This window comes from Chelmon rostratus, chromosome 21 (genome assembly GCF_017976325.1).
Source record: "Chelmon rostratus isolate fCheRos1 chromosome 21, fCheRos1.pri, whole genome shotgun sequence".
Lineage (NCBI taxonomy): Eukaryota > Metazoa > Chordata > Actinopteri > Chaetodontiformes > Chaetodontidae > Chelmon > Chelmon rostratus.
Window position 1 is genome coordinate 20,114,639 of NC_055678.1, and position 23,965 is coordinate 20,138,603.

General features: G+C 43.3%; 1 protein-coding gene across 1 annotated transcript in view; it reads right to left on the minus strand.

The window, feature by feature from the left end:
* Nucleotides 1-23,965, minus strand: part of shisa9a (shisa family member 9a) — a 45,041-nt gene that overhangs the window by 1,917 nt on the left and 19,159 nt on the right. Inside the window, exon 3 of the mRNA XM_041963254.1 lies at nucleotides 7,742-7,903. Within this exon, the coding sequence (XP_041819188.1) occupies nucleotides 7,742-7,903 (162 nt within the window). The remainder of the gene's footprint in view (nucleotides 1-7,741; nucleotides 7,904-23,965) is intronic.

The window sequence follows — 23,965 nt, forward strand, 5'->3', positions numbered from 1 at the left end:
GATTTCGAGGAGACGTGGACTGCTTAAATTACGGGTTGTTATTCCAGAGGCAGAATGTTTTTTTATACCAGAAGGTCTAGATTTATTGGCTCACGGGTGCCGTCTCTCAGCAGGTGAATCGTGTAGCTGCAGCTCGTTAACTTTGGTCGTTAGAATTCAAAATGTGCCCTGTATGTGTGAACATGTTAGCTTTGTGCCTCTCTGAAATGCTACCACAAAGTGGAACAAGTGCATATAATGCTTTACAGTGCTAAACTGATGACATAACTTGGAAGTAGTGTGTTTGGTAAACAGGGTAGCCAGCCAGCCACTAACTAGCTGAAATAACTTTTTGTAGTGTGCTTGGTTCGGAGCAGAAATAGATACAAGCCCTCCGTCCATCATTCCTCCACCCAGCACAGCACAACGAGAGTTAAGGGGATGCGTAACTACATCAACACAGCACTTGACGTTTTTCAATCAGACAAGAAAGTTGCAGTGACAAATAACTTTTTGACAGTAAAATATAGCAGCAAATACAATACATACAGTACACAGTTCAAACATGGGCGCGCATACAAAGTCCGGCATTGACGTGTATCTATCTACTTGCACAACTGTCAGCCTCGCTGAGCTCTATCTGTTGGTGTGAGCATCTTCCCGTATCTTCTGTACACCTGTGTGTGTTTCTTTAGCCCTGGAGAAGTCACGTTTCATGCCTCACATATCTCCCTCCCTCTGTCAGTCACTGTCACCAAGCTGCAGTCTCTCTTATCAGTGCGAAATGTGACCTTTTTTTCCCCCCGTCCAATCCCTGCTCACTGTCCACTCATTACTCTTCAGCTCCAGTTGCCTCGGCGTCCTTGAAGATAAAGTTTAGCGAGTTAGCTTTGCCGTTGAAAGTAGACTTGCTGTTTATCGCTCTGTGAATGAGGAGAGGAACAAGCGAGCGGCCCTGTGAGCGGATGGGATAGGCACTCGTGGGTGAGGTGGGGAGGGGGGGGTGGAGGGAGAGCATCTCAGCCCCTAGGGATCAAACTTGCTCAGGCGACAGGTGAATCAATCCAGCGGCAGTCGGCTCGGCGGTGCACACATCCAGCGGCGTACGTGAGTGGAAATGGAAAGCGCCGCTGCCACGCCGTGTGGGCTCCGCAAGCTTCTGCCTGAGGTGGGCCGGCATCCCACAGAGACTAACACACATTATGCATCGGAAAAGAATCGAGCTCTGTTTCTTTGAAGTCGCTCGGCGGCGCTAAAATAAAAACCTCATTAGGGTTAGAGCAGTATGTCATTCTGCTTAACCAAACAGGTTGTCTGCTGCCAAGGTTAAGAGGCATGATCGGGGATGTAGGGAGCTTCCTTGAGTTTAACATTTTATTGCCCACTTTTCAGGCCCTAAACAGCCTTGCTCCTAAACACATTTCAGATGTGCTGACCTGGTGTGTGCCCTCTCGAACATTAAGATCCGCGGATGGAGCTCTGCTGGTTCCTCCCAGGTCTCGGTTTGTGACTGAGGCTGACTGGGCTCTTGCTATTCGAGTCCCCGCACTGTGGAGCTCTCTGTCTGCTGAACTCAGACACACTAAGTCTCTGGCCTCTTTTAAATCTCTTCTTAAAACTTTTCTTTTCGTGAATGCCTTTGGAAATGTTTGATACATGTTTTATTCATACTGTTTCTGTTCCTATTTATTTGATCCTATCACTTTATTTTACTTGACTTCCTCTGTGCTCATGTCCTTGGCCTTTTGCTCCTTTTATCTGCCTTCTCTGGTTTTATTTTATCTTTATTTGTATTTACTGACCCTGCCCAGAAACATCCCTTCAGGTAGTGTAAGTTTCAGTTTGTCATGATAAAGAAAATGCTATCTATGAGCCTTTTTCACTCTGAAAAGTGAACTGTTTGCGACTGAATGGTTGTATTCTTAGACAGGAAAATGTTCCAATATAAAGATATTCAGTGTTGGCACAGGGTGTGACAGGTAATGTGCTCTCTGTAGTACATCAGCTATTATCTCCGCTGTGGAAATACAGTACATTAAGGCACTTTCGTACGAGCTATTTTGCATTACATTACTACTATTTGAAAATTTAAGTGACATCTAACGGCTTTAAACATTTTAGCCACCCAAGGCTCTGGGAATGACAACGTCAGCATCTCAGTTCAGTCCACCACTTTGTTCCTCCCTGAAAAATCTCAACAATTTTTGAAATTGATTGCCATGAAATTTTGCACAGTACAGACATGAACAGTTTCCAAAGGATTCGTCTTATTTTTGTGATCCCCTAATTTTTGCTTTAGTGCCACCATGAGGTTGAGATTTTTAGTAAAATATCTTGGGAGCTACTGGAGAGATTTCCATGAAATTTAGTACAAATGTGGTCGTCATGGTCCGCTGACGTCTGCTCCAGCACTGCCAGCAGGTCAACATTTGACTTCGGTTTATGACCAAAATTTCTGTAAAGTTAATGACATTCCCGTTAGTCTAAGTGTGTTTAGACATGGGCCGTAATTGGTCATTTCCCAGTAAGCGCACATACGTTGCTGTGAAGTCGCAAGATCACAACATCGACATTTGATGAGCAGATCATGAGCAGTCGATCATTTTAAAGCGTCGTCTATTGAGTGTCTGAACATCGTGTGATGAAAACCTATACGTCGCAACAATGTAAGATTAAGGGACATCAGGGTGATGTAATCCCACTTTAATATTCAGTTGTTTTTCTTTTTCTAGATCAGACCAGTTCAGACTGGCTCAGGGAGAAACAGCAGGCAGATGGCAGACTCAGGAAAGAGTTTGTAACAGTAAAGATCCTTTTAGCTTCTGCCTAAAGCTCAAGTTGGTTGAAGGAGTGACCCGTGTAAGCAGAGTTTCCATGGGAACGCAGCCACCAAGGCATTCATCATATGGAAGTGGACGTGGTTTCATCTAAACTGGGTTGGAAAAACAATAGAAATGCGCGCAGCCCAGTGCAGCGGTTTGCTTCGGGCTCTGAGAGGCTTGTAAGTGGCTCAGAGCACAGGGTCACGTTGGGTCTGAAAGGGTGTTGTAGTGAAGTTTAACGCTTGTTAACATCATTTCAGAGGGTTTTGGCTTCCTTATTTAAGCAAGAGTGCCACAGAGTATTGTTTTCTTCCTGCTTTGACCTGTCTGTCATTACAATACATTTTCACATCCAGGCCTACACCTCCACCTGCTCCTAACATACCATTGGAAGATGGTTGCCAGACCTCTACAAGAATAAAAGACTGTATTCAGTCTTTTGGTCTTAAGCTGCAGCAATAGGTGGGTCATCAAATTTTTGTCCCCATTAGCCACGATGGGGAAAGTTCGGGTTGAAAAACATCAGTTTCCCTTTAACAGACTCGATCTCTGTCATTGTGTAGTCCTGTGGTGTTATCTCAGATTTGTCTTATCTCGTCTCTGTCCTCCGTCTTTCTGTCCAGGCAAATGAAGCATGCCCCGGCTGAGCTGAAGTCCAAGCAGGCAGAAGTGAAAAAGACGGTCAGTGGCTGCAAGATGGACCAGGACTCCCATCAGACAACTGAAGCAGCACGGCTGCACCTCCGGCTGGAGGGAGACCAGCTTTTTCCTTTCGCCATCACCACTAGGACTGCGTAGAAGACGGCTGAGCTGTTCGCCTTGGGTGAGTAACTGAGAGTTCATGCGACTAAAGACGCCATTAGTACTGCTTTAAGTTACTGGGCCTTCAACGGGGGCTTGTCTATTTGTGTTTATATCCAGCTTTTTGTTTTTTTGTGGGTCCACGAGAGTAAAATTGTTAAATTGCTGTGGAATATTTCATATTGGTTTAAAAGTATACATTCTGCCAGGGTAAAGACTTTTTTTATTTGATTTAGTTTGGTACATAAATCATTTTTAGATTAATTTCATATCATTTTTCCTCTTTCTCTGTTTAATAAATATGAAGTTGTGTTTTGTGTAAACTTTAAGACAGGATACACAAATAAAAGGGTAATACAAGTGATAGTATTAGGATGTGGTCGAAGTAAACGAACTCAGAGCGCTGTATCTCAAGGTAGTTGATACTGGGAAAGATGCACAAGAGGACAATGGAGCTGGCTATTGATTGACAGGAGTCTGGTTTATCGGCTGGACGGCAGACCATTGAGAAAGTGGCAGAAGCAATTACAAAAAAGGAAAAGAAGGCGATCCGAGGGTGTTGATCTGGTTCTATTTCTCAGGGGGTCAACAGGCAGAGAAAACAGCAGACTGTGTAGCAGAGGGGAAGAATAGAAAAGCGAAAAGTCCATTCATGTTGCTCAAGATTAGAGAAGCTCGCACAAAGGTGCCTTCAAAAAGAGCCACTGCTGGCATTTTGGTTTTGTTTGCTGTCATTTAGTCCCTCTCCCTTTCTCGTACTCCACACACACACGCACACGCACGCACATGCACACACACACACACACACATATTTTTCACAGCTTGTGTGTGATGTTTTAATCATTTGACTCACAGAAATGGCAGTTTGCCTTCTGGAAATCCAGGGTTCCTGTGCTTTATATCTCTGAACAGGTTTCCAATCATTTCATAGGAGCATCTTTGAATACCACTTGTGGAAATCTGTCAGTCAAGTGTGAGCCTGGAGGGTGGGGGGTAGGGGGGGGGGTCTCCTTTCAATTACAGAAACGGAATCAGATATGAGCCGCTATAAGGGAGGACTGAGATTAGCGCCCCAGTGATTCTTTAAGGAGTGATATGGAGGATGATGGATTGAGGTGGGGGTCAGGGAGTGAAAACGAGATGGTGTGGGAGGGGGAGACAAAAGAAGCAAAAAGAAGAGGTGAGGGGAAATGCAGAGGAGAGGGCAGGAGGCGGATGATAAAGGCGACGATATGAAAGAAGGGAGAAGAGAAGATGGGTAATAGGGAGAGGTGGGAGCGGGAGAAAAGAGAGGAAATGAAAGGGGCAGGGAGGGGGAGAAGGCGAGAGGGAGGAGGAAGACGAGGGAGAGAAAAACGAGCCGAGGTGTTAAAGGTAAGCAGAGCCAACAGGAGGAGGGAAATTGGTCTCGGAGAAGTGGTGAAGGGCCATTTTAGATCTAAAGAAGCGGAGAGGAAGAAGTGGGGCTGAAAGGAGCTGAAGAGGAGGAAGGACAGCACGTTGACAGACATGTGCTAAAATGTTCTGCTGCCTGGACCCAGCTCAGTCTTTGCACAGAAGGCCTTGTGCAAACCCAAATGTACAAATTTGCCTCCTTTTAAATGAAACACACTGGTAGCTTTGCACATTTTATCCCATTAACTCCAAAAAGTCCGACATTTCTCAGAGCCCACCACAGCTTTTTAGATTGATTTTATTCCCTGCAGGCAGTCACTGCTTTCAGAACAGTAGAAAAATCCACTTGCGGAGACTCGGAATAGTAATCACAACATTTTGTCTGGTAGATTTTCATGCAAAGTTATCATTGAACAGTTGTTGGAAATCGTGTCCTCGTTCATGTGAACAAAAAAGCGCCGGCATTTCAATTTTGAATGACCGACATTAAATTTCATCCGGAAATCTCACAAGTCGATTTGATTCAAAACCGGTTCTTGTTCAATTAATCAAACAGGGGGCACTAGTTTCAGGCTCTCACTCCAGGGCGCACATCGTTCACTTGTGTTTGTGGTCTGCTGAAATGCCATATGAAACATAACTGGCAGTTATTAAGCTAAACGGTCTTCATGAAGGTCACTGTCAAACAGGAAAAAAAACAGAGAAAAGTGTGTAGGAGTGTGCAGCTTTTTTATTTGAAAAGGTTAACTGCATTCATTTAGAAGCATATTGCAGTCTTCTGCCTGTATGAGAATAATGAAATCAAAGTGTAATTTAGTGGCCAACATCGCCGGCTAAATGTCTTTTGTAAAACAAGTTGGTCTGTGTGCTGAGGGGGAAAAAAAAAAAGTGGTGCACTCCAGTGTTGTGTCATTATGTTCCCTCTTCAGTGTGCAGAAGTGTAAAAACTCATCGTTATCCACGACAGCGAACTGGAGCAGCCCTTTGAACTGAAAAACACTTCGCTCTAACGCTCGTCTCTGGGTGACGGGGTAGGAAGTATCCACTAAATATATTTCATTCTGCGAAGCTAATTGTTAAGCTTTTCAAAATGCACCCAATTGCTTTGCCTCTTTGTTGATGAAACAGCAAACAAAAGAAAGATTTTTAGCAGCAAAACATAGTGTTTCAAAGGAAAAATACATCTTTGAACACTGTGAGTGTATGGAGTAAATTCTCAATTTCTAATTCCTTGTACCTATGTTCCATCGACCTGCCTCAGCCATTTCTCCTACTGTGAGAGATTTCTTGCGTTTCCCACAAAGCCGTCCTCGAGCCTCAGAGCATGTGCCGCATCCATCTGTTGGTTTTAGGTGCGGTGAGATGAAAGGCGAGCTGTAGCCTAACATCAGAGAGGACGGCTTTCCGGTCGAGACACAGCGAGGTTGTGTCCCGTACTCTAACGGTGACGTGTCTTGTGGCTGCACTGCACTCTGATCTGGTGAAGCTCGCGTCTCCTGTGGCAGGCTTGGATATCAGTGACAAATGTTGAGTTGAGAAAGACTCCCTTTGTTGTGTGATGCTCAGGGACCGACACAGAGACGTCTTCCGTTCGGCAATTTTCTGCAATCAAACAGTTGTAGCTGGAACGATCTATCGCCTGATGCCTATGTTTAACCGGTCATCTGGGAATTATAAAAATACACCGCCAAACAAAGATGCCAGGGTCCAGGACTCATGATGACAGTGTTAATCACCATTTCCACTGATGTGCCTGGAGGCTGGCTTTCCTTTAAGCTCAAAGACGATGCGTCCACTTCTCACTTATTATTCGTCCGCTTCTCTGTTTTCAGTTTTGCTGGCAATTATGTAAACTGCTATCGTAATTACGCAACATCTTCTTGCTTCCAGGGCACAAAGCGGCACTCGGCATAAACAATCACGATCATCTATTACTGTAACATGTCTGAGGATGAGTCAGGGCCCTGCACACGCAGTGTGAGGTAGAAAACAGCATTTACATTTACAATACAGAGATGCACTTCACACCTACATTTGTCACTTGAATCAGATGTTTTACTTCCTGCTGCTTGGCATGCAGGAAAGGGCTTTTTTTAAAGACAAGCCCTGTCTGATTATCTTCAATTAAAGCCCACAAATGCAGACAAATAGCATCTTGTCGCTGTTTCTACAGATATCTAGATTTCACTTGGCGTGAGTGGGCTGAATTCTAAATCGGGCGGGGTACCTGTCTGGCATAAACAAGCTGACAGACGCTGAAAAATTCACAGTTCAGGTTGTGAAATAGCGACGCCACTGCCAATATTATATGGGCATAACCAGCTGCACTGGCAACTGAGCTCACTGAATTTGGTGGCTTGCATTAAGCTGTCAAACAGCTTGATAAGCAGGCTGTTTCTGTTTTACAGCTCCTCCAGTTTGGTGTGTAATTGATAACACTGCCTGCAGGACTGCTATAATACACCTCTGGACAAAAAAATAAATAAATCATCTGCTGCCCTTTGTGTTTGAATCGCAAAATATTCAGTGCCAGCTCGGGATGCATCAGATGATGACTCCGCTAACAAAAATAAGGGAATTCCCCAGAATAATTGTGACGATGATACACCCTGTCCAAACACTGCTGCAGTCAGAGCCAGCAGCAAAAGGCTGCTAAAATCAACTCTGCAAAACACCCCTCCGTTCTTCGGTTCGTCTTAAAATTTAAGATGTTAAGATAATAAGAGAGCTTGACAGACACTCACCCACAGCCTTCAGGGAGGCGTACTTGTTGATATCCTTGTTCTGCTGCTGCTGCTGCTGCTGCTGTTGCTCGTAGACGTGAGCCAGCTGGCTGAGAGCGGGGTACGAGGGCTGCTGGCCCATGTTTGAGCCCGGTCCCACGTTGTTGCTGATCTGACCGCCCTCTGTGGGCAAGGACACATGACAGGAAGACGTTATGGTCGGGTTTAGGACGAGCATCTCGTGCATCATGAAAGGAAAATCTCTCATTCACATTTTCCTGCACTCACTTAGCAACACAACCCCTCCTTTTTTTTATACCGTGTGATCTGCTGCTTTAGAAATGATATCCATGCTCCACAATTCTCAGGGGGAATGAACATCCATTCATGCTACTACCATCAACTGATGGACTCTTGCCATCATTCTACAGCTGCAGCCTGTTGTATATCATGCTGCCTAATACACATTTATCAGAGTGCCTGTATATACACTGATAAGGTACATCTGCTTTCTATTACAGATCTTACCAGTAATTGCACTATGCATGCCAATACATTAATGTCAGTATAAGAGCTGCAGTTCTCATGTTGCAGAATACAAATTTCAGAATATATCTGAGCTAATATTTTGTATGTACATTTGACTTCACAGAATACAATATCATACAATATAGGTGCAAATGTAGTGAATGTAAAAGAGCATCGTACACAGACAATGTAGTAAAAACAGGGCTGCCAAGAAGTGGTCAAAAATAGAGATAAAACTAAATATAAAAGAACAACACTATTCTATTTAAACAGACACTCTAAACATACCATACACATGGCAGGCTGTACAGGTGTGTTTTTGAAAGCTTTTGAAACTGAGGCACTGACTCAGCTGATCTGATATTGAGGGGGAGTTTATTCCACAGCGTCGGAGCCAAAACAGCGAAATCACAATCCCCCTTTGTTTTAAGCCTGGGCCACATCTGACTCTCTGATTCAAGGCGTCTCACAGAAGACGCTGTTAGGAGTTCTGAAAAGTAAAGCAGAGCCAGACCATGTAGGGATTTAAAAGTAATCAATAGAATCTTAAAATGGATTTGGTTAGGCATGGGGAGCCAGTGTAGTTCAGCCGGGGCTGGAGTGTTAGGGAGAAATAAGGCTGCTGCAGCCAGGCAGCTGCTGCATTGTTTTAGCCACACGCTAGACTGTGGTTGAAGGTTTTCCAGTAAGTTTAAAAATTAAAAATTCTTACTTTAAGGGAATATATCTCAATTTACCCTTTTTGCAGGTATATATATTTTACCATTATCCATCAGCTTTAGTAATTATTATTGTAATTGTTTATCCATTACATTTAGCTATTTACACTTCTTTGCATGCTTGTTAACTAGTTTTGTTGCATTCTAAAATGCAACCTGTGGCGTTCAGGTACAGCTGACTGAGTATGTGGTAATGTTTTTTATATTAGTTAAGTTACAATATTTCCACATAACATGTGCATGTGAAGTTGCCTGTTGTGGCTTTAAAGAAATAAACTCTTTTTTTTGCCACCTGTGGGTAGGTGTTGTAGGAAGCAACAGCTGTTTTAGATTAATTACGGTGCCCATGGTTGCAAAATTTGCTAACTGTAATGTATTCCCATAATTCAATAAGTGATAATTGGATTTCAAAAGGTGTGTTGAATGTATGAGTCTATTCCCGAACACCACTGCAACACATACAGCTGGAGGCAATCCAGTAGCTTTAAAATCCTGCCTCTAAACCAGAGGGAAACAGCAGCAAAACCTATGTTGATGAATTACAAGAACTCCTGCAGGCTTTCTGTTCTGATTGTGATTAGAAGCACATTTTACAGTCTAACAGTCCGTCTGAACCATGGCCATGATGATTAGTCAATGTACCAGCCTTCCTCCACATTTGCACCTACAGCTGCACCTCCTCTGGAAGACGCAGAAACCATATGGCAGAGAAACACATGCACAAACGTACAGATGGCTATGAAGGGCTGCAGCTCGACAGAGCTGTGCGACAGCGTCAGGGAAGTGGAGCAGGTCTGCACAGTCTGACTTTAAAGCGCAGCTGAATGTTAAAATATGTGTGGGAATTCTTCAGCATTATTCTCTCGCTGCGCTGAGCCTGACAGATAATTGCGAATTCCTGTTACTGAAGGCGAAGGTATCCTTGCTCAGTGAATACATTCGGTTAAAAGCCCCAATACTGCCACTTGATAATTTGAGAAGTAAGAAAAAGTTAAGAGGCAGAGAGCAAGAGGAAGGAATGGGGGGGTGGAAAGAGAATGGGTGAGGGGGATGAGGATGCATGAAGAATGAAGAGAGAGAGAAAAAAGTTTTTAAGATGTCTGGCAGAGAAACAAAGGAGGTGTGTGAAGCACAGAGGGAGCTAGACAGAATCATTTAGGCAGAAAGCATGAGAAGATGGACACTCTCAACACTCCTTTTAATACAAACTCTTCCTCCCCTTCTTCTGCTTTTGCTCTCTTATCTGTGCTCATACGGATGGCCTTTTGTTGCTCCACGACAAACAGAAGAGGAAGCTGTGTGGCAACAACCCCACAGTATTGATTTCCTCCTGTTTCATCTCAGCGGCGCATTGTTGCGCCACGAGGTGTGCTCAAACGCTTTAAAGCTGCACAGTCCAACTGTCAAGGCAAAGCAAATTGTGTAGTTACTAATTAATCACTTAGCCCTGGCACGGACTCAAACCACACACACGCACTGACTGACAAGGTAGAGAGAGTGGAGACAATTAAAAAGAGCATCAGAGCGAGAGGCAGTGTGAGGCTGTGTAGAGGAAGGAATAGGAGAATCCCCGATGTGGTGAAATGTGGTGAAATGTCCCATGGTGCTTGGTGAGAAGGAGACGGAGGGGACATGTGTAGTGTTCATTCGTTTAGATGACTGGCTCACTGAAGGCTACATGAATGTAGGTAGATTGAAACAGATGCTGTGTGAGAGGGTTGGGGATATACGGCAGAGATGGAGCTGAGGCCCTGCTCTCCCATGCATTTAACCGAATTCCTGGGAAAACAACATTCACTCCGGTCACGATGAAGGCCAGAGCACGGCTTTATTTTTCATAGCAATGGATTTTGTCTGGTTGCAGAGCGCGATTGTGAAATTCAGTATCCTATCAAAGCTCAGGTGCACAGGTTTGCAGTGAATCCATGAGCAGTCATGGAAATAGCAGCATCAAATTGCAAAACCCACATTTACAAAAAGAAAGAGGAGATTAGGCCTACCTCACATGTGGACTGTATAATAAGTAGTGACTGCATGCAATAATCAATACAAATCTGATGAGATGGTTTAAATAGTCTTTTACCAGAGAGATAAAGACCATATTGGAGTAAAGCTGGACTCATGTCTGCTCTGCCGTTTGGCTGGCTGTTCAGGGTGTGACAAGCTGGCAAATCAAATTATACAGTCTCACTGAGCCGCAGATAAACATCTGGCTACAGCTGTGGTGCATTTTGGCCTAAAACAATTGTTCGACATTTTGGGAAATACACTTATTCGCTGTCTGGCGCAGAGTTAGAGGTCACGATGTAGCTGGAACTAGCAAAGGCAATAAAACCAGCCTGCCGGCACCACTAATTATCATGGCAAGCAACGCTAGGCTAACTGTAAGCTATGCTAACTGAGCAGACTGAAGCTCCATATTAAGTGTACAGGCACTTGAGTGATATCAATCTTCTCATCTAACTCTGCCAGGAAGCAAATTAGCACATTTCCCAAAATGTTAAACTGTTCCTTTAAGTATAAGCGAGAGCAATAAAACATTCAAAGACAAAAGTGGAATCTGTCGGCTGTGCTGTTGATCTGTTGCTGCAACTCCTCCCTGATGGTTTAGATGATTAAAAGTTCAGGAGCATAAAAACAAGCCTGTCAGTCCAGATTTTGCCCCTAACACACCCTGCGTTACCTCACAAAGGCTTCATCCATTTTCAATAGTAAACCATGTTTAAAAGAAATATATAATCATGATAGCTTCAAGTAAGACGGTGATTCATACCAGAAATTGCTGCTGTGCTGTTAAGGTTAAGACTTGTGGTTACAACAGGTGGGCAAGTGGATTTATTGGACACTGGGTGTTGAATTTGTGTGGAACATTTTCTGCAGGTTTATCACACGCTGCAACATTTGAAGCGATCCAGTCTATGAATCATGCACCGCTAATTGAGGCATCCTTTGTCAGTTCATCCCTATTACTAATGCATAAGATCCAAGGTAAGAATTAATGCTGTTTACTGCTGCTTCCTGTAAATCCCACTGCCGTGCAGTTTCCTCCGCTGTTTACTCTAATACACTTCTGTAGTAGTTTCCTCCGCTGTTTAATCTAATACACCTCTGTTTCAGAGTGAAAAACAATCCACAACCTCTAAACCTCTGCTTCTGTTTGCTTACAGAGTGCTATAGTTATTTCAGGCTCATAGAGTCACTGTCAACTCTCCTCAGGCACTCAGTTGACAAGGGTGACAAAGATAATGGAGATTTGAGCCAAAATATGTATAATTGCTCTCCTCGCCTCATGCAATCTTGAGAGATAAACAAAAATATATCCAGCTGCTCTGCTACTTCCACCCTACTGTTCTATTATCCTGCTTTTTTTCCTGCTCGAGGATCCATCTTTGCAAAAACCTCTCATCCCTGCATTTTGATCTTAGTGGAAGAGATCACACACACACACACACACACAACAGTTCAGAGTGAAAACAAACGCAGCACCCTGACGACATCATCACACTGTGAACCCATTCAGCAGGATGACTGACGGCTGTCGCCAGGATGCCCATCAGGATGATGAAAGGGATGCGGTGCCGGTGTGGTCACAGTGCCTCACCAATCTGAACCGACACACGCTGATTCTCTGAGGTCACTGCAGCCTGTGAACCAGCTCCACTGTCAGCCAGTTTTCAGTCGTGCTACTGGAGTATTTCCACAACAATATGGCAGCGGCAAAATCCAAAGAAAGGAAAATAAAATGGATACAGCTGGAAAACAGTCTGACAAGTAACGGCAATTACAAGTCCATTTTGTTTTGTGGGTCAAACAAAACACAAAGTAAGGACAAAACTTCCCACAACAGTGCTTTTCTACATCCTAATTTAAATAAAACATTTCAGCCACAGAATGCCTTTCACCGTACTGACCCTTACCGTGTTTTTACTGAGCATTTCAACAAAGCTTTAACAATCTAACTGGCACATACGCACAGTCGTGGCCACAGAATAACAACAAGTTTGTAGCAGGCAAAATGGCCTGCAACACATTTATTGTTATTCTGTGCCAGATAAGGACAGATGTAATGAAACAACCTGGAGTTTTTGCTTGACGTACAACAGGTTAAAACTGATGAAGTTATTCCTTAATGTTCAATTCCTTCATTCATTTGTTCCATTTGCATAAAGACTTTTCAAATGAAAGATTCACAAGGCCTTGAATGATGGATGAAATTAAACTTTGATCATGTGCTCTCAGGAGTCCCTCAGTGCCTTCAAAATAAAAGACTTATGATGGATGCCGGGGATTCTTAAAAGTGGCAGTCCAATCCTGTCTCTTAATTAAACACTGTAATATAGTCGTCTAAATGTCTTCTGCCTATGTGCGCTCCGACACAGCAACATGAAAGTCTTATTTTTCTGAGGAGCTGTAGAGAAACACTTGTCTGCGCTCTTGAGTATCCATTCTGGGTGCTATTGAAACTATTTATTCTTGCCTGAGGAGGTAATTCTACAAGGAGATTTAATCCTTACGCTAACAATAGCAAAATGGCAAAAATGCAGGCGTTTCTATTCATCAACGAGGCTGCATTTGTGCAGCAGAAGGTCCTGATCCACTCACACTGCACTGGCAACAAAAATGTGCACAAATACATGGTAGAACATTTTAGTGTTTGTTTGTAGCTAGCCAAGTTAGCTTAGCCAAGTTATGGGCCATCAGAACAATGGTCAGTCCCTGGGTAAAGCATGACCGTCTTCAAATGACTAACCAAACATTTACTGTATACTGATTAATAGGGTTGGAAATTTTGTTGGAAGTTTTTTTCCTTAACCAATGGTTGAACACATTTAACAATCAATAATCAATTGGACTACACTGCTTTCTGTGAGGATGCGGCACATTGTCAAGAATGTTATGAAAACTGGGTAATTTTACGTGTGTGTGTGTGTGTGTGTGTGTAACTGCAAGGCCATTGAGTTGAGACCAAGCTTTCTTTGGCAATGACGCCCTGACAACAGCCCATATAACATACATCTAAGAACTACAATACATATAAATCAATAAAAACTAAATTACAGTACATACACAAACAAAACAAATAGAGGCACACGACAGATACAGAAAATGAGCCTTTAGCTATATCTTGTACATGTATTGTGCATTGTCCCTGCTCAATAAACAATTAATGAAATGAACAAGTTTTACAACAAAATAGGCCAAGGAAGGCAACATGAGTGATAACATCAATTCAAATTAAACACGTACATTCACGATGCTCTAAATCTATCAATGTACATTGATTAAAAGGGATCAGTTTGTCTTGTTTGAAGAGTTTCTGCAGGTTGTTCCATTTGTGTGGTGCATAGTATTTTAAAGGACGTTTGCCAGTCTCAGTACTGACATGGTGATCCTGGAGGACCAGACATTCCTGGGACATAGTGCAGTGCAAACTTGATTTATAGTTAAGAAGAAATGAAAGATACTCAAGTAGCTTGCCAAGAAGTACTTTAAAGGAGAATGCGGTGCCATTCTCTTCTAAATTGCTGACTGTCACCCAACTCTCTCATATAGTAAACACCGATGCGTTCTAAATGTTATGAACCTAAGGACAGAATGATAAACTGCATCTCAGGGTATTTAAGTGTGGAGGCAGAAGAATGCATTTAAATTACATCACCATAGTCCTTAACGGGTTAAAAGGTTGCCTGGACACACACGCCACACACCCCACACAACACTCCTAAATCACCATTAATGTCCGACTTGTAATAATGCTTTCAAAATGTCATCACTCAAATTTATAACATGAAATATCAATTATAAAAAAACAAAACATATATAAATATATATAAAAGTGGTTCTTGGCCAAAAAAACAAAACAAAATAAAAGTATGAATCACTTGGCCAGACTACCAGCAGATATATGCTTATTATTACAAGCAACACACCTTTCAGAATCATATTATCATAAATTAAAATCATCACAATTCAATCACTTATTCTCAATTATAACACAAAACAAAGAGGGTTTTTTTCATTTTATTTTTTATTTTTATTTTAATAAACAATTTTTTCGTAATTTGTCTGTTATCATTTTAAACATATCAATCGGCAACAGATGAACTAACATTTCAAACAAGTGCATCTGGTAGTCCACAAAAATAACAAAAGTGTTCATGACCAGTCTTGGTGGTCGTGGCAACAGTTGCCGATTGCAATACTCAGCCATAAGGGAATACTAACTCTTCTCACTGGTTCACTACTCACATTCATTGACTTCCTCCTAGCCATCCTCATATATCAGACTGAATAAGCCACCCCATCATTATTTGCGACCATGCCCCCTTGTAACACTTTGATAGAACCAGTCTACATAAATGCAACACCAGGTAGCGCTTTAACACATGTTCTCCAAGACCCTGAATTTCACAGTCTCGTCTCAGTCATTCGTCTGAGAAAACATAAAAAGAATTCCACCCAAAACATCGAACACACATCATAAGATCAGTCTCTATGCAGATGATGTATTACTGTTCCTACAAAACTCATTGTTACAAGAATCATTTAATCTTATTGAAGCAATATTTCTGACTACTCTTAACTGCAGTAAACCTAACTCTTGCAAAAAAAACTAAAACAAAAAACATCTCAATAATTGATTAATCATTGATAATTAATAAAATACAAAAGACACAACTTTTTTCAGTCCAAGTTTTATTTAAACAACTCTAGCTGCACATTAGTTAAATGAAACAAAACTGTCTGCCCGTCCTTATTAGTTGCCCTTAGTAATTGTACCTGGAAGTACGATAACAATAGCTTGTTCAGTGTAGTTCAGTAGAGCATAAAATCCTTCACTATCCACCACATTTAACATTATAGGCATTATATGCTTTTCCAACCTAAAGCAAAGTCTCTGAGTTATTGCCTCTGCACACACATCACTACAGTCTCTTCTTGCCCACACCAACATCATAGTTTGCTGGACGGACAGTGTTCCATTTTCGACTTGCACTGCAACCGTCAGGTGCAGACTGTATCACTGTCTTCTTTTACTGTGCAGCGCTCCCATGCTGGACTATGTTTTGCCCTCTTCATCTTGCTACTTCCCACTGACTGCTTCTTTTTTGTTGCACCAGTAGTTTTCTGAACTGTAAAGGTAAAGTACGCCCTCTTCCAGTATAAAAGTTAATATATTGGTTAAATTCTGAATGCCTTTATCAGTTAACATCCTTGCTGATTGATTTTAGAAACAGAGCCGTGCTGAAATTCGGAGCCCGACATTTTAGGCGTAACATGCAAACGTGACAAAGGTAATACAGTGTTTGCTGCTACCTCTGTTAGAGTAACATTTGATTAATGTCACGCCAATTTTGAGAAAGCATGCATGAAAGAACAGTTTTATTGTATTTTTCGCCACCGCAGTGGGGAATCCACAGTTCTAATCCCTCTAGGTACACCGTCTCCATAGGCAGGTGTTCTCCACCTCGCAGCCAGCTGAGTGGCTGCCAGAAGATTTCTAAAGGTCAGTTATGATTTTCGTCAGACCTCGGTGAGCTTGACAAGATGGATGTCTGGCTTTGAAAGATTACTGCTGCCCAATATCAAAGATTTCTCATTTCCTGCGTACCATTGTTTCTTAAGAACTGCACACAACACTGGCTGTTTGTTAGGGTATATTGTAAAAGTGGCGTTAAAATGTCTTAAAGTTGAATCATTGTCTATGTCAGTTATTGATGTGTCTATGTCACATCAATAACTGACAGGAGGAAAGTGACCACATATTTACATGAAGTCATCACAGAGTACTATGTACGGAACTGTGGGTCAAGGCAGTTGATTTGATCATGCATTTGATTTCAAATGTATGCCACTGTTTATTTTTCAAATTAAAGAAAAAGACATTTACATGAATTCACCCTGCGGGGCGAAGGCACTGGAATGTCAGGATTACAGTAAGTGTGACTGCACTGATGAGACAGCGTGTAGATGATGAGCTTATGACCGCCAGGTAGCAGACAGTGCAGTCAGCAACACGCAACATGAGTGTGCACTGCATAACGCTGCAGAGGCAGAGTCATACGGCACCAAAACACAGAGTGATTTCAAAGCCTCGCCGTCGCCCTCGTGGGAAGCCAGACATCCAGCATGGAGCCGAGAGGCAATCCTCCCGGGGCAGAAATGCTATCTGTGCTTTTCTCATGCCCCAGACAAGACTACTGTATTTGCTGTTGGAAATAGGGTAGACAACACATTCAGCTGCGTCTCTTGATGTGTACTGTACAGCTGTGTGTGTATGCAGGAGAAAATGAGGAAGAAAAAACATCAAGAGAGACATCAAGAGAGAGCCAGAGCACATGTATGTAGGAGTGCTTCTATCTCATGCTTGGCCTGACTCCATTGCTACTGGCTGTACAGTGTAATTTCACTGCTTGTTTCATTCGGCGCTGAAAATTGTAAGCAGCTGACTCATCTATTATTCCCTCTTTCTCCTCACTCTGCAAATGGATAAACCTCTTCTTTTCTTCAGCTGCAAAACTGCCTCTCTGTCATTACTCAACCCTCTCCATCTCTCTCTCTTCGTCTCTCTTGTCATGGCAACAGTATTCTCTCGTGTAGTATTTGCTCTGCAGCACACGGCGAGTTCGCATTGTCCCGCAGTCACCCGCGCCCACATATCAACAGGCAGGCCGGCTGTACTGTACTGAAAAAGTCATTGTTATGCAACCTATGTTATGCTGCCTGCTGCTCTGTCGGTCTGTCTGTTCATCTCTCTCCACTTATTCTTCACGTGTCTGCTTGCCTCCCTTAGGCTTGTTCTGGGTCACATCCTAGCAGCTTTGTCAGGCGTTGTCAAAAAAGCACGCATGTTTTATTGAAAGACTTGCTCTAGTTTGGTAAAAAGGCAATTTTATGAGTCATCTTTGGGTATAACCGAGCAAAGCATTTTGACGTTGAATAGATGTTGACACAAAAGTCTGCACCAACGATGAAAACCTGTGTAAATAGAGCCTGAAAATGAAAGCTGAGACGTGTGCAGTTGTCCAAAGCTGCTGCCTCTATTTTTTTTTTTAAATTGGGAGTGACAGTAAACATCTTTGTGATATTAGATCAGAAGAATGTGCCCAAGAACTGCATCCTAAGACTGAATGTGGGTAATCTCTAATCTGTGAAGCTTTCTCTGTTTGCTATGTAGCTTTGAGAGCTCTTGACTCCAAAATCAGTCCAAATCATTCACCCCGTGTGACAGTGTGCACACATCCTTGTGTATGCGTAGGAGTGTGTGGGGTCCACTCTGTTTCTCTGCATATGCATATTTAGTCACACCAAAAATGGTAAGCAGGTTATGTGTGAGCCTGTGCGAGGCGGGAGTGGAGAGCTCCCTCTTTATTTGCCCCCCTGTCTGTTTACAGTACATAAGAAGGGGTGCATCTATCTTGACCTCATCCCTTCGGTCCCGTATCTCTCTCCTGCAGCATGGAGGACAGCGAGGATCACAGAATGAGCAAAGGCCTCGCTATGAGACCGCTGAGCTCACGGGAATTTCGCCGGCAGCCGGGTGTAATATCCCCTTTGTGAGGGGGCCGGTAAGGTGAGGGAGTTCATGTGGAAGCTTGAGCAAAGGAAGGCGATTCTGGGCCCTGAGGTGAATCGGTCAGACACACGTGATTGGTGGATATGGAGTAGAAAATTCATTAAATCCTTGACTATATAAACAAGAAAGTTTGCTAGAATGAGAGAGAGACAGACAGCGAGAGAAGAACAGATGTCCGGGGCTGCACTGGTCTTGCTACCTGCTGGTACTGTCAGCAGTGGGAGGCAAGTTTGAAGGCCAAGGGCTATTTGACACCCATGCTTACTGTTTGAAAGAAGGCCAGCTTTATGACAGCCGAGCAAACTGCATAGAGCTTTTAGAGGTGCTTCAAAAGTCACTGAGTAGCCGACTTTAGCATAGTCATTCCCAACCAGGGGTAGGCCGTCTTGTATGCCAGGGGGTGCTTCTGCAGTTGCCAGGGGGTATGTGGAAAGACTGTGGAGTACTTAAGTACTTTGGTAAAATTACAGGATGAAGAAAGAACTTCAGCACACTGTCTTTTAACTTGAAATAAGGAAACTTTACCAAATATATGTTTCAGTCCTGAGACCTTCACCAGGTAAACCAGAGGGACAAAGAACATACCAGACAGATATAGTCAACACCTCCTCAGGTGAGACCAAGCAAGCATAGAGTTAGCTAAAAGTAATTGATAAATAGTGAGCTACAAGAAGGGTTGTCTGCTCTCATGCTTCTTGTTGTGTGACATGCTTTCACCCTCAGTCTCATGTTCTCATGCTGCCCGAATGATTCTCGTGCCAAAACACTGTGGCAGCAAGGGAGCAGTGGTGTAGTTAACATGATACGCAGGTGTACACCGTATACCCACTAAAGCCCCTTTCAGTCACAATGCAACACCGGCACCTCTATGCTCTGAAACCCATTATTTCCAATAGCGTCTGCCATACCATGACAGCTTCTCGCTGCGCCGAGCAAAGCAACATGCACAGCCCGGAGAGACGCTCGGTCAAATGAAAACATTCTCTCCAGGTCAAACTGCTTAACCTAGCAGGGAGCACAGCTTAAAACACGTTTCTGAAGAAGCTTTAAGAAGCTGCCAAGAGATGTGACAGCAAACTGAACAAATATTGTGGAGCATTTGGCAGTACATCAATGCACAATGCACAGAGGACTGGTTATAATGGGACGGAGAGGCTGAGAGGACTGGTTATAATGGGACAGCGAGGCTGAGAGGACTGGTTGTAATGGGACAGAGAGGCTGGGAGGACTGGTTGTAAGATGCACTGAGAATGATCAGCCAAAGAAGTTGAACCAAGAGTAGACTGTTGTGGACTTGGCTCGGTGCACAAGGCTCGGAAAATGACGTTCAGACAGGTGAGTACTTGACTAGAGACAGGGACATCAACAACCACTGTGTTGCCTGGCAACGTAGCACTGAGAGTGCTCCCTAGGCAGTGTGGGGGTACGTATGGAAAAAGATTGCAGGACTTTGCTTTTTTTCGCGACGCATAAAATTGTAGAGAAGTTGCATCAGCATTTGGGGGCCAAAGCCAGTGCGATATGATAAAAGGATCCTATTATATTAAAGCCGTGTCATTGGCACCAGCATTCATTTATTTGCCTGGAAACACTGCCTTGAGGACTTGGATGTGCATGGCCATGAATAATATATCACATGTAACTTAGCCGTAAGGCTGCTGTATGGCATTCAACGTACAAAACTGTCTGTTTTCCAAAGCAACGTGTCAGATCCTCAGCCTTATATATGGCCTTGTTTTCCAAACATTGTTCATCTCATTATCATCACCATATGCTGCTAGCTTTGTCTTCGCTCATTAGCGCATCAGTACACTCCCATTTAGGAAGAGATAGCGAGAGAAGGCCCGGGGGGGGGGGGGGGCACGGCGCAGAGTGTGTCATGAAATGCTCAAGAGATACAGAGAAATGTGTGCAGCCAACTCTGTTCCAAAACCGATCACATATCTCCGAGTACTTCCCATGAGGGCTGACCATAGAACAGATAGGAGAGCCACGCAGGGAAACCGTATTATTGAAAAGTCTGTCATAGAAAATGGCGGCGGGAAAAGATAGCAGAGAGAATAGCTTATCTACCCTTAATTGTTCCTCTCTGAGCCTTTGAAAGCACAATGACTTCCGCTGCACCCTTTTATGATCAGAGCCGTCCGTCATACCTTCTCATTTTGAAGTGCTATAGATTTCTATTGTTCCTTATTTTTTTTCTCTCCTATTCACAGCGGAGCATTTTCAGCAGGATTCAACAACTATCTCCCTCTGGTGTTGTCTTGTCAGAGGACAATGCATTGACGTGAGTCTCACAGGACGTTGTTAAAGCTGGTCACTGAATCAATAGTAAGCCTTGGCTCTGATATATATAAAGACCGGGTAGCTGTTTCAACTAGAAATATCAGTCCAAGAGATTGTGTTTTAAAGGTAAGATGTGTGGGATTAAAAAAAAATACAGAGTTTGTGTCAAAACAATTCTGATGATGACCATCACTGTCCCAGAAGACGCTTCCTTTGAACATGTTCCATTATTTTCTCTTCCCACTGCTTCTGACAAATACTGTAAAGTAGGACAGTTGTCTTAGATTTTTATCTGTATCCAACTCCTAAACCGTAGCAGATGGGGGCAGCCATTTGTAACGGTGTTATAATGTGTCATTACAGCTGACTTCACACTCACATTTAAATGGAAAAGAATCTACCTTGTGGCATAGACGCTGCACGAGTGGATGGAAGCAGCTCACACGTGAAGGGCGTCTGAGCAGATGAAATTCAAAATAACACCTCCGGATAACAAGACCTGTTTATCAGACGCTTAAAACTAAAAGTCCTCCGTGCTGCTGAGCGCTGACGGATGTGTGGGAGAGCACCAGGTAGAAAACACAATGTGCAAAAAGTTGTTTGGAAAGGAAAGCTGTGGAATACTGTCTAATAACTGCAATTTCACATCAACAGGAATCAAACACTGCAGTGGTCGCGTCTGTCATTGTGTCGAGTGCAACCGCCGAATTAGCTTTAATTAATCGATTAGCAGCATGACAGACAGCTGTGGTCAGAATTGTGAGTGTGATCTTGAATAGAATCAAGATCTGGCTGCATTCCTTACAGCTACCAGATCCCTTATCTCAGGGTATTTGCAGATGCTGATTCCTGATCCAATACTGTACTACTGCATTTTCCCTTAATTTTATATCAGCTAGCACAAGGTTGTGGTGCTGAAAACTGTGATTTAATTAATGTAAAAGTGCATTTAGTGTGCATCGGTCGCACCTGGCCGAAGCCCAGTGTTCTTAATTAGGTCAGAAACTGCCCAAAAAACTGATCTGGCCTTTCAGAGCCCTGCTGAGATGTTACTTATACTTAGTGTGAGAGCAAGTCATGGGGGGGTACAAACAATAACAGATGAGCCAATTTGATTCGTCAGGTCGGTACCAGCCAGGCAGGTACTCATCCGATTCGGCCAGGTACTGACCTTATTGAGAGGAGGGTGGGATATCAGCCCAAGCCAATTTCCAGCTTCACGCTACGTCATAAAAATGATCCCCGTGAGTTACTCGTAGTGACTCGTAGCAGATTTTGAAGTGCTGAAGAAGGAGACAGCCCTGGCACTGGATTGGTTCTAGGTATTGGTTGATACTGGGAGGAGGGAAAAAGTTAGTGCATTCCAACAATGAGTTTACCTTGCCAGGTAGCTGGATTCGCCAGAGACAGAAATCCATCTTGCCAGGCTTCAAGTGGCCGAACCACAGTGGATCGGACCGAAAAGCGTCCTATGAGGAACTACTGGCAGCTACAGCCAAGTGTGGTTTCGGTATGTCGACAACTACTGTTGGTTCAAAAACAACAATGCTGGGTCCTCAATAGGTTTGCATCGATGCTGCTGTACCGTCAGTTATATCAGGACTGGAAAGTATTTCTCCACTGAAAGAAGAACAAAGAATGGTACCGAAGGCTTTCTTGATGGAAAAGATGCTTCCGCTCTTCGTCCTCCAGACCGCCTTCAGCAAGAGTTTCTCTCCTACTAAGTCAAGTGGATCATTGATCTGATGGTTGATCTGGATGAAGTTATGATAGACAGATGGTTCATTCAATCACCTGCCAAGTATTTTTTAAAAGTGCCTGCCCTTTTCCAAACAGTTTTCATGGATGACTTCCCATATGGTTCTGTAACAAACCATCTGGCGCGTCAGGTTAACATCGAGTGGCGAGAGGTCAAGTTTAACCCTAAAAAACGGACTGAAACATTTAATCTCTCCTCACTACATGCTTTTCAAGCCAAAGCAAGTGACTGTGCATGTTTTTCTCCACACACTCATCTGACCCCCAAATAGTTTCAAGGAAACTTCCATTTCTTGGTATTTTAAAATATCAGAATTCAGATTTCTGTGACATGATTTTATCTCCTGTGTGCCTTGGGAGTCATCTCCGGTGGCTACAGACTGGGTGTTCCTCCCAGTGACAGGACTCATCAGTCACTGAGCCACAGAGAGCGAAACAGAGAAATAAATACCTGCTCCACTAAAGCACGTGATTGACAAAGAGGAGCCCTTATTCATCATGATGATGGAGCACCACTCAAGGAAACAGAGCATCCACAATAACAGCTGGAGCTATTGTTTTTTCTCAATGATCTTCTGTCTCTCTCGTGGAACAGTCATGGCCTGATTATTTATGAATTTTTGCCACAGTTTAAAAAGTTTGTCCCCTTCAAACTTTTTTCTGTCGTCCCCATTTGAGTGTGTTTTCAGGAGCTCCTTTGAGCATCTCCGAGCTTCCTGATTGGCAGGATGCTTCCGCTGCAGTGCCACCTTGACTTACTGGGCTGTAGTGTTTCCCCCCTCATCCACTGTTATGAGTCAGCAGTGGGACTGCCGCTCCATCAACTGAGGGCAACATGCTGCTAGAGACAAAGCGAGACAGACAGATAGGGAGGGAGGCAGTGGGACATGGTGATGATAATGATGTGTGTCTCCACAGGGGGCTGACACCTCTGACAGCATGTCAGCAGCAGCGACCCAGATACCACCGGAGAGAGGCGGGAAGGACACTGCTTACCAATGGTTGCTTGTGAGAGCCTGTCAGGTAGGTTTGATGACAAAACTAAAGCAACACATATGTGAATTAAACTCGGGAACTAACTTTATTTGGTAAAAGGCCATTATGGAGTATTATGCATATGTTACATTTACTTGAATTTGGGAAGGAAAACCTATAAAAGTGCAATGACCCATGGCAGTATAGCCATATGCAATGGCTATACTGAATAGATAATAGCGTGATCCAGAATATTTCCTAAACTATTCGATGGCTTGCCATGAATGGCTTGACATGCTGATATTCTAATAGCTGATAGTGTTAAATTGAGTGTATCCTCGGAATGTGTTCCCCTCCCGTCTTTGACCCGCAGTCTGCCCCCCTGGCTCCGCTGAAGAGAAG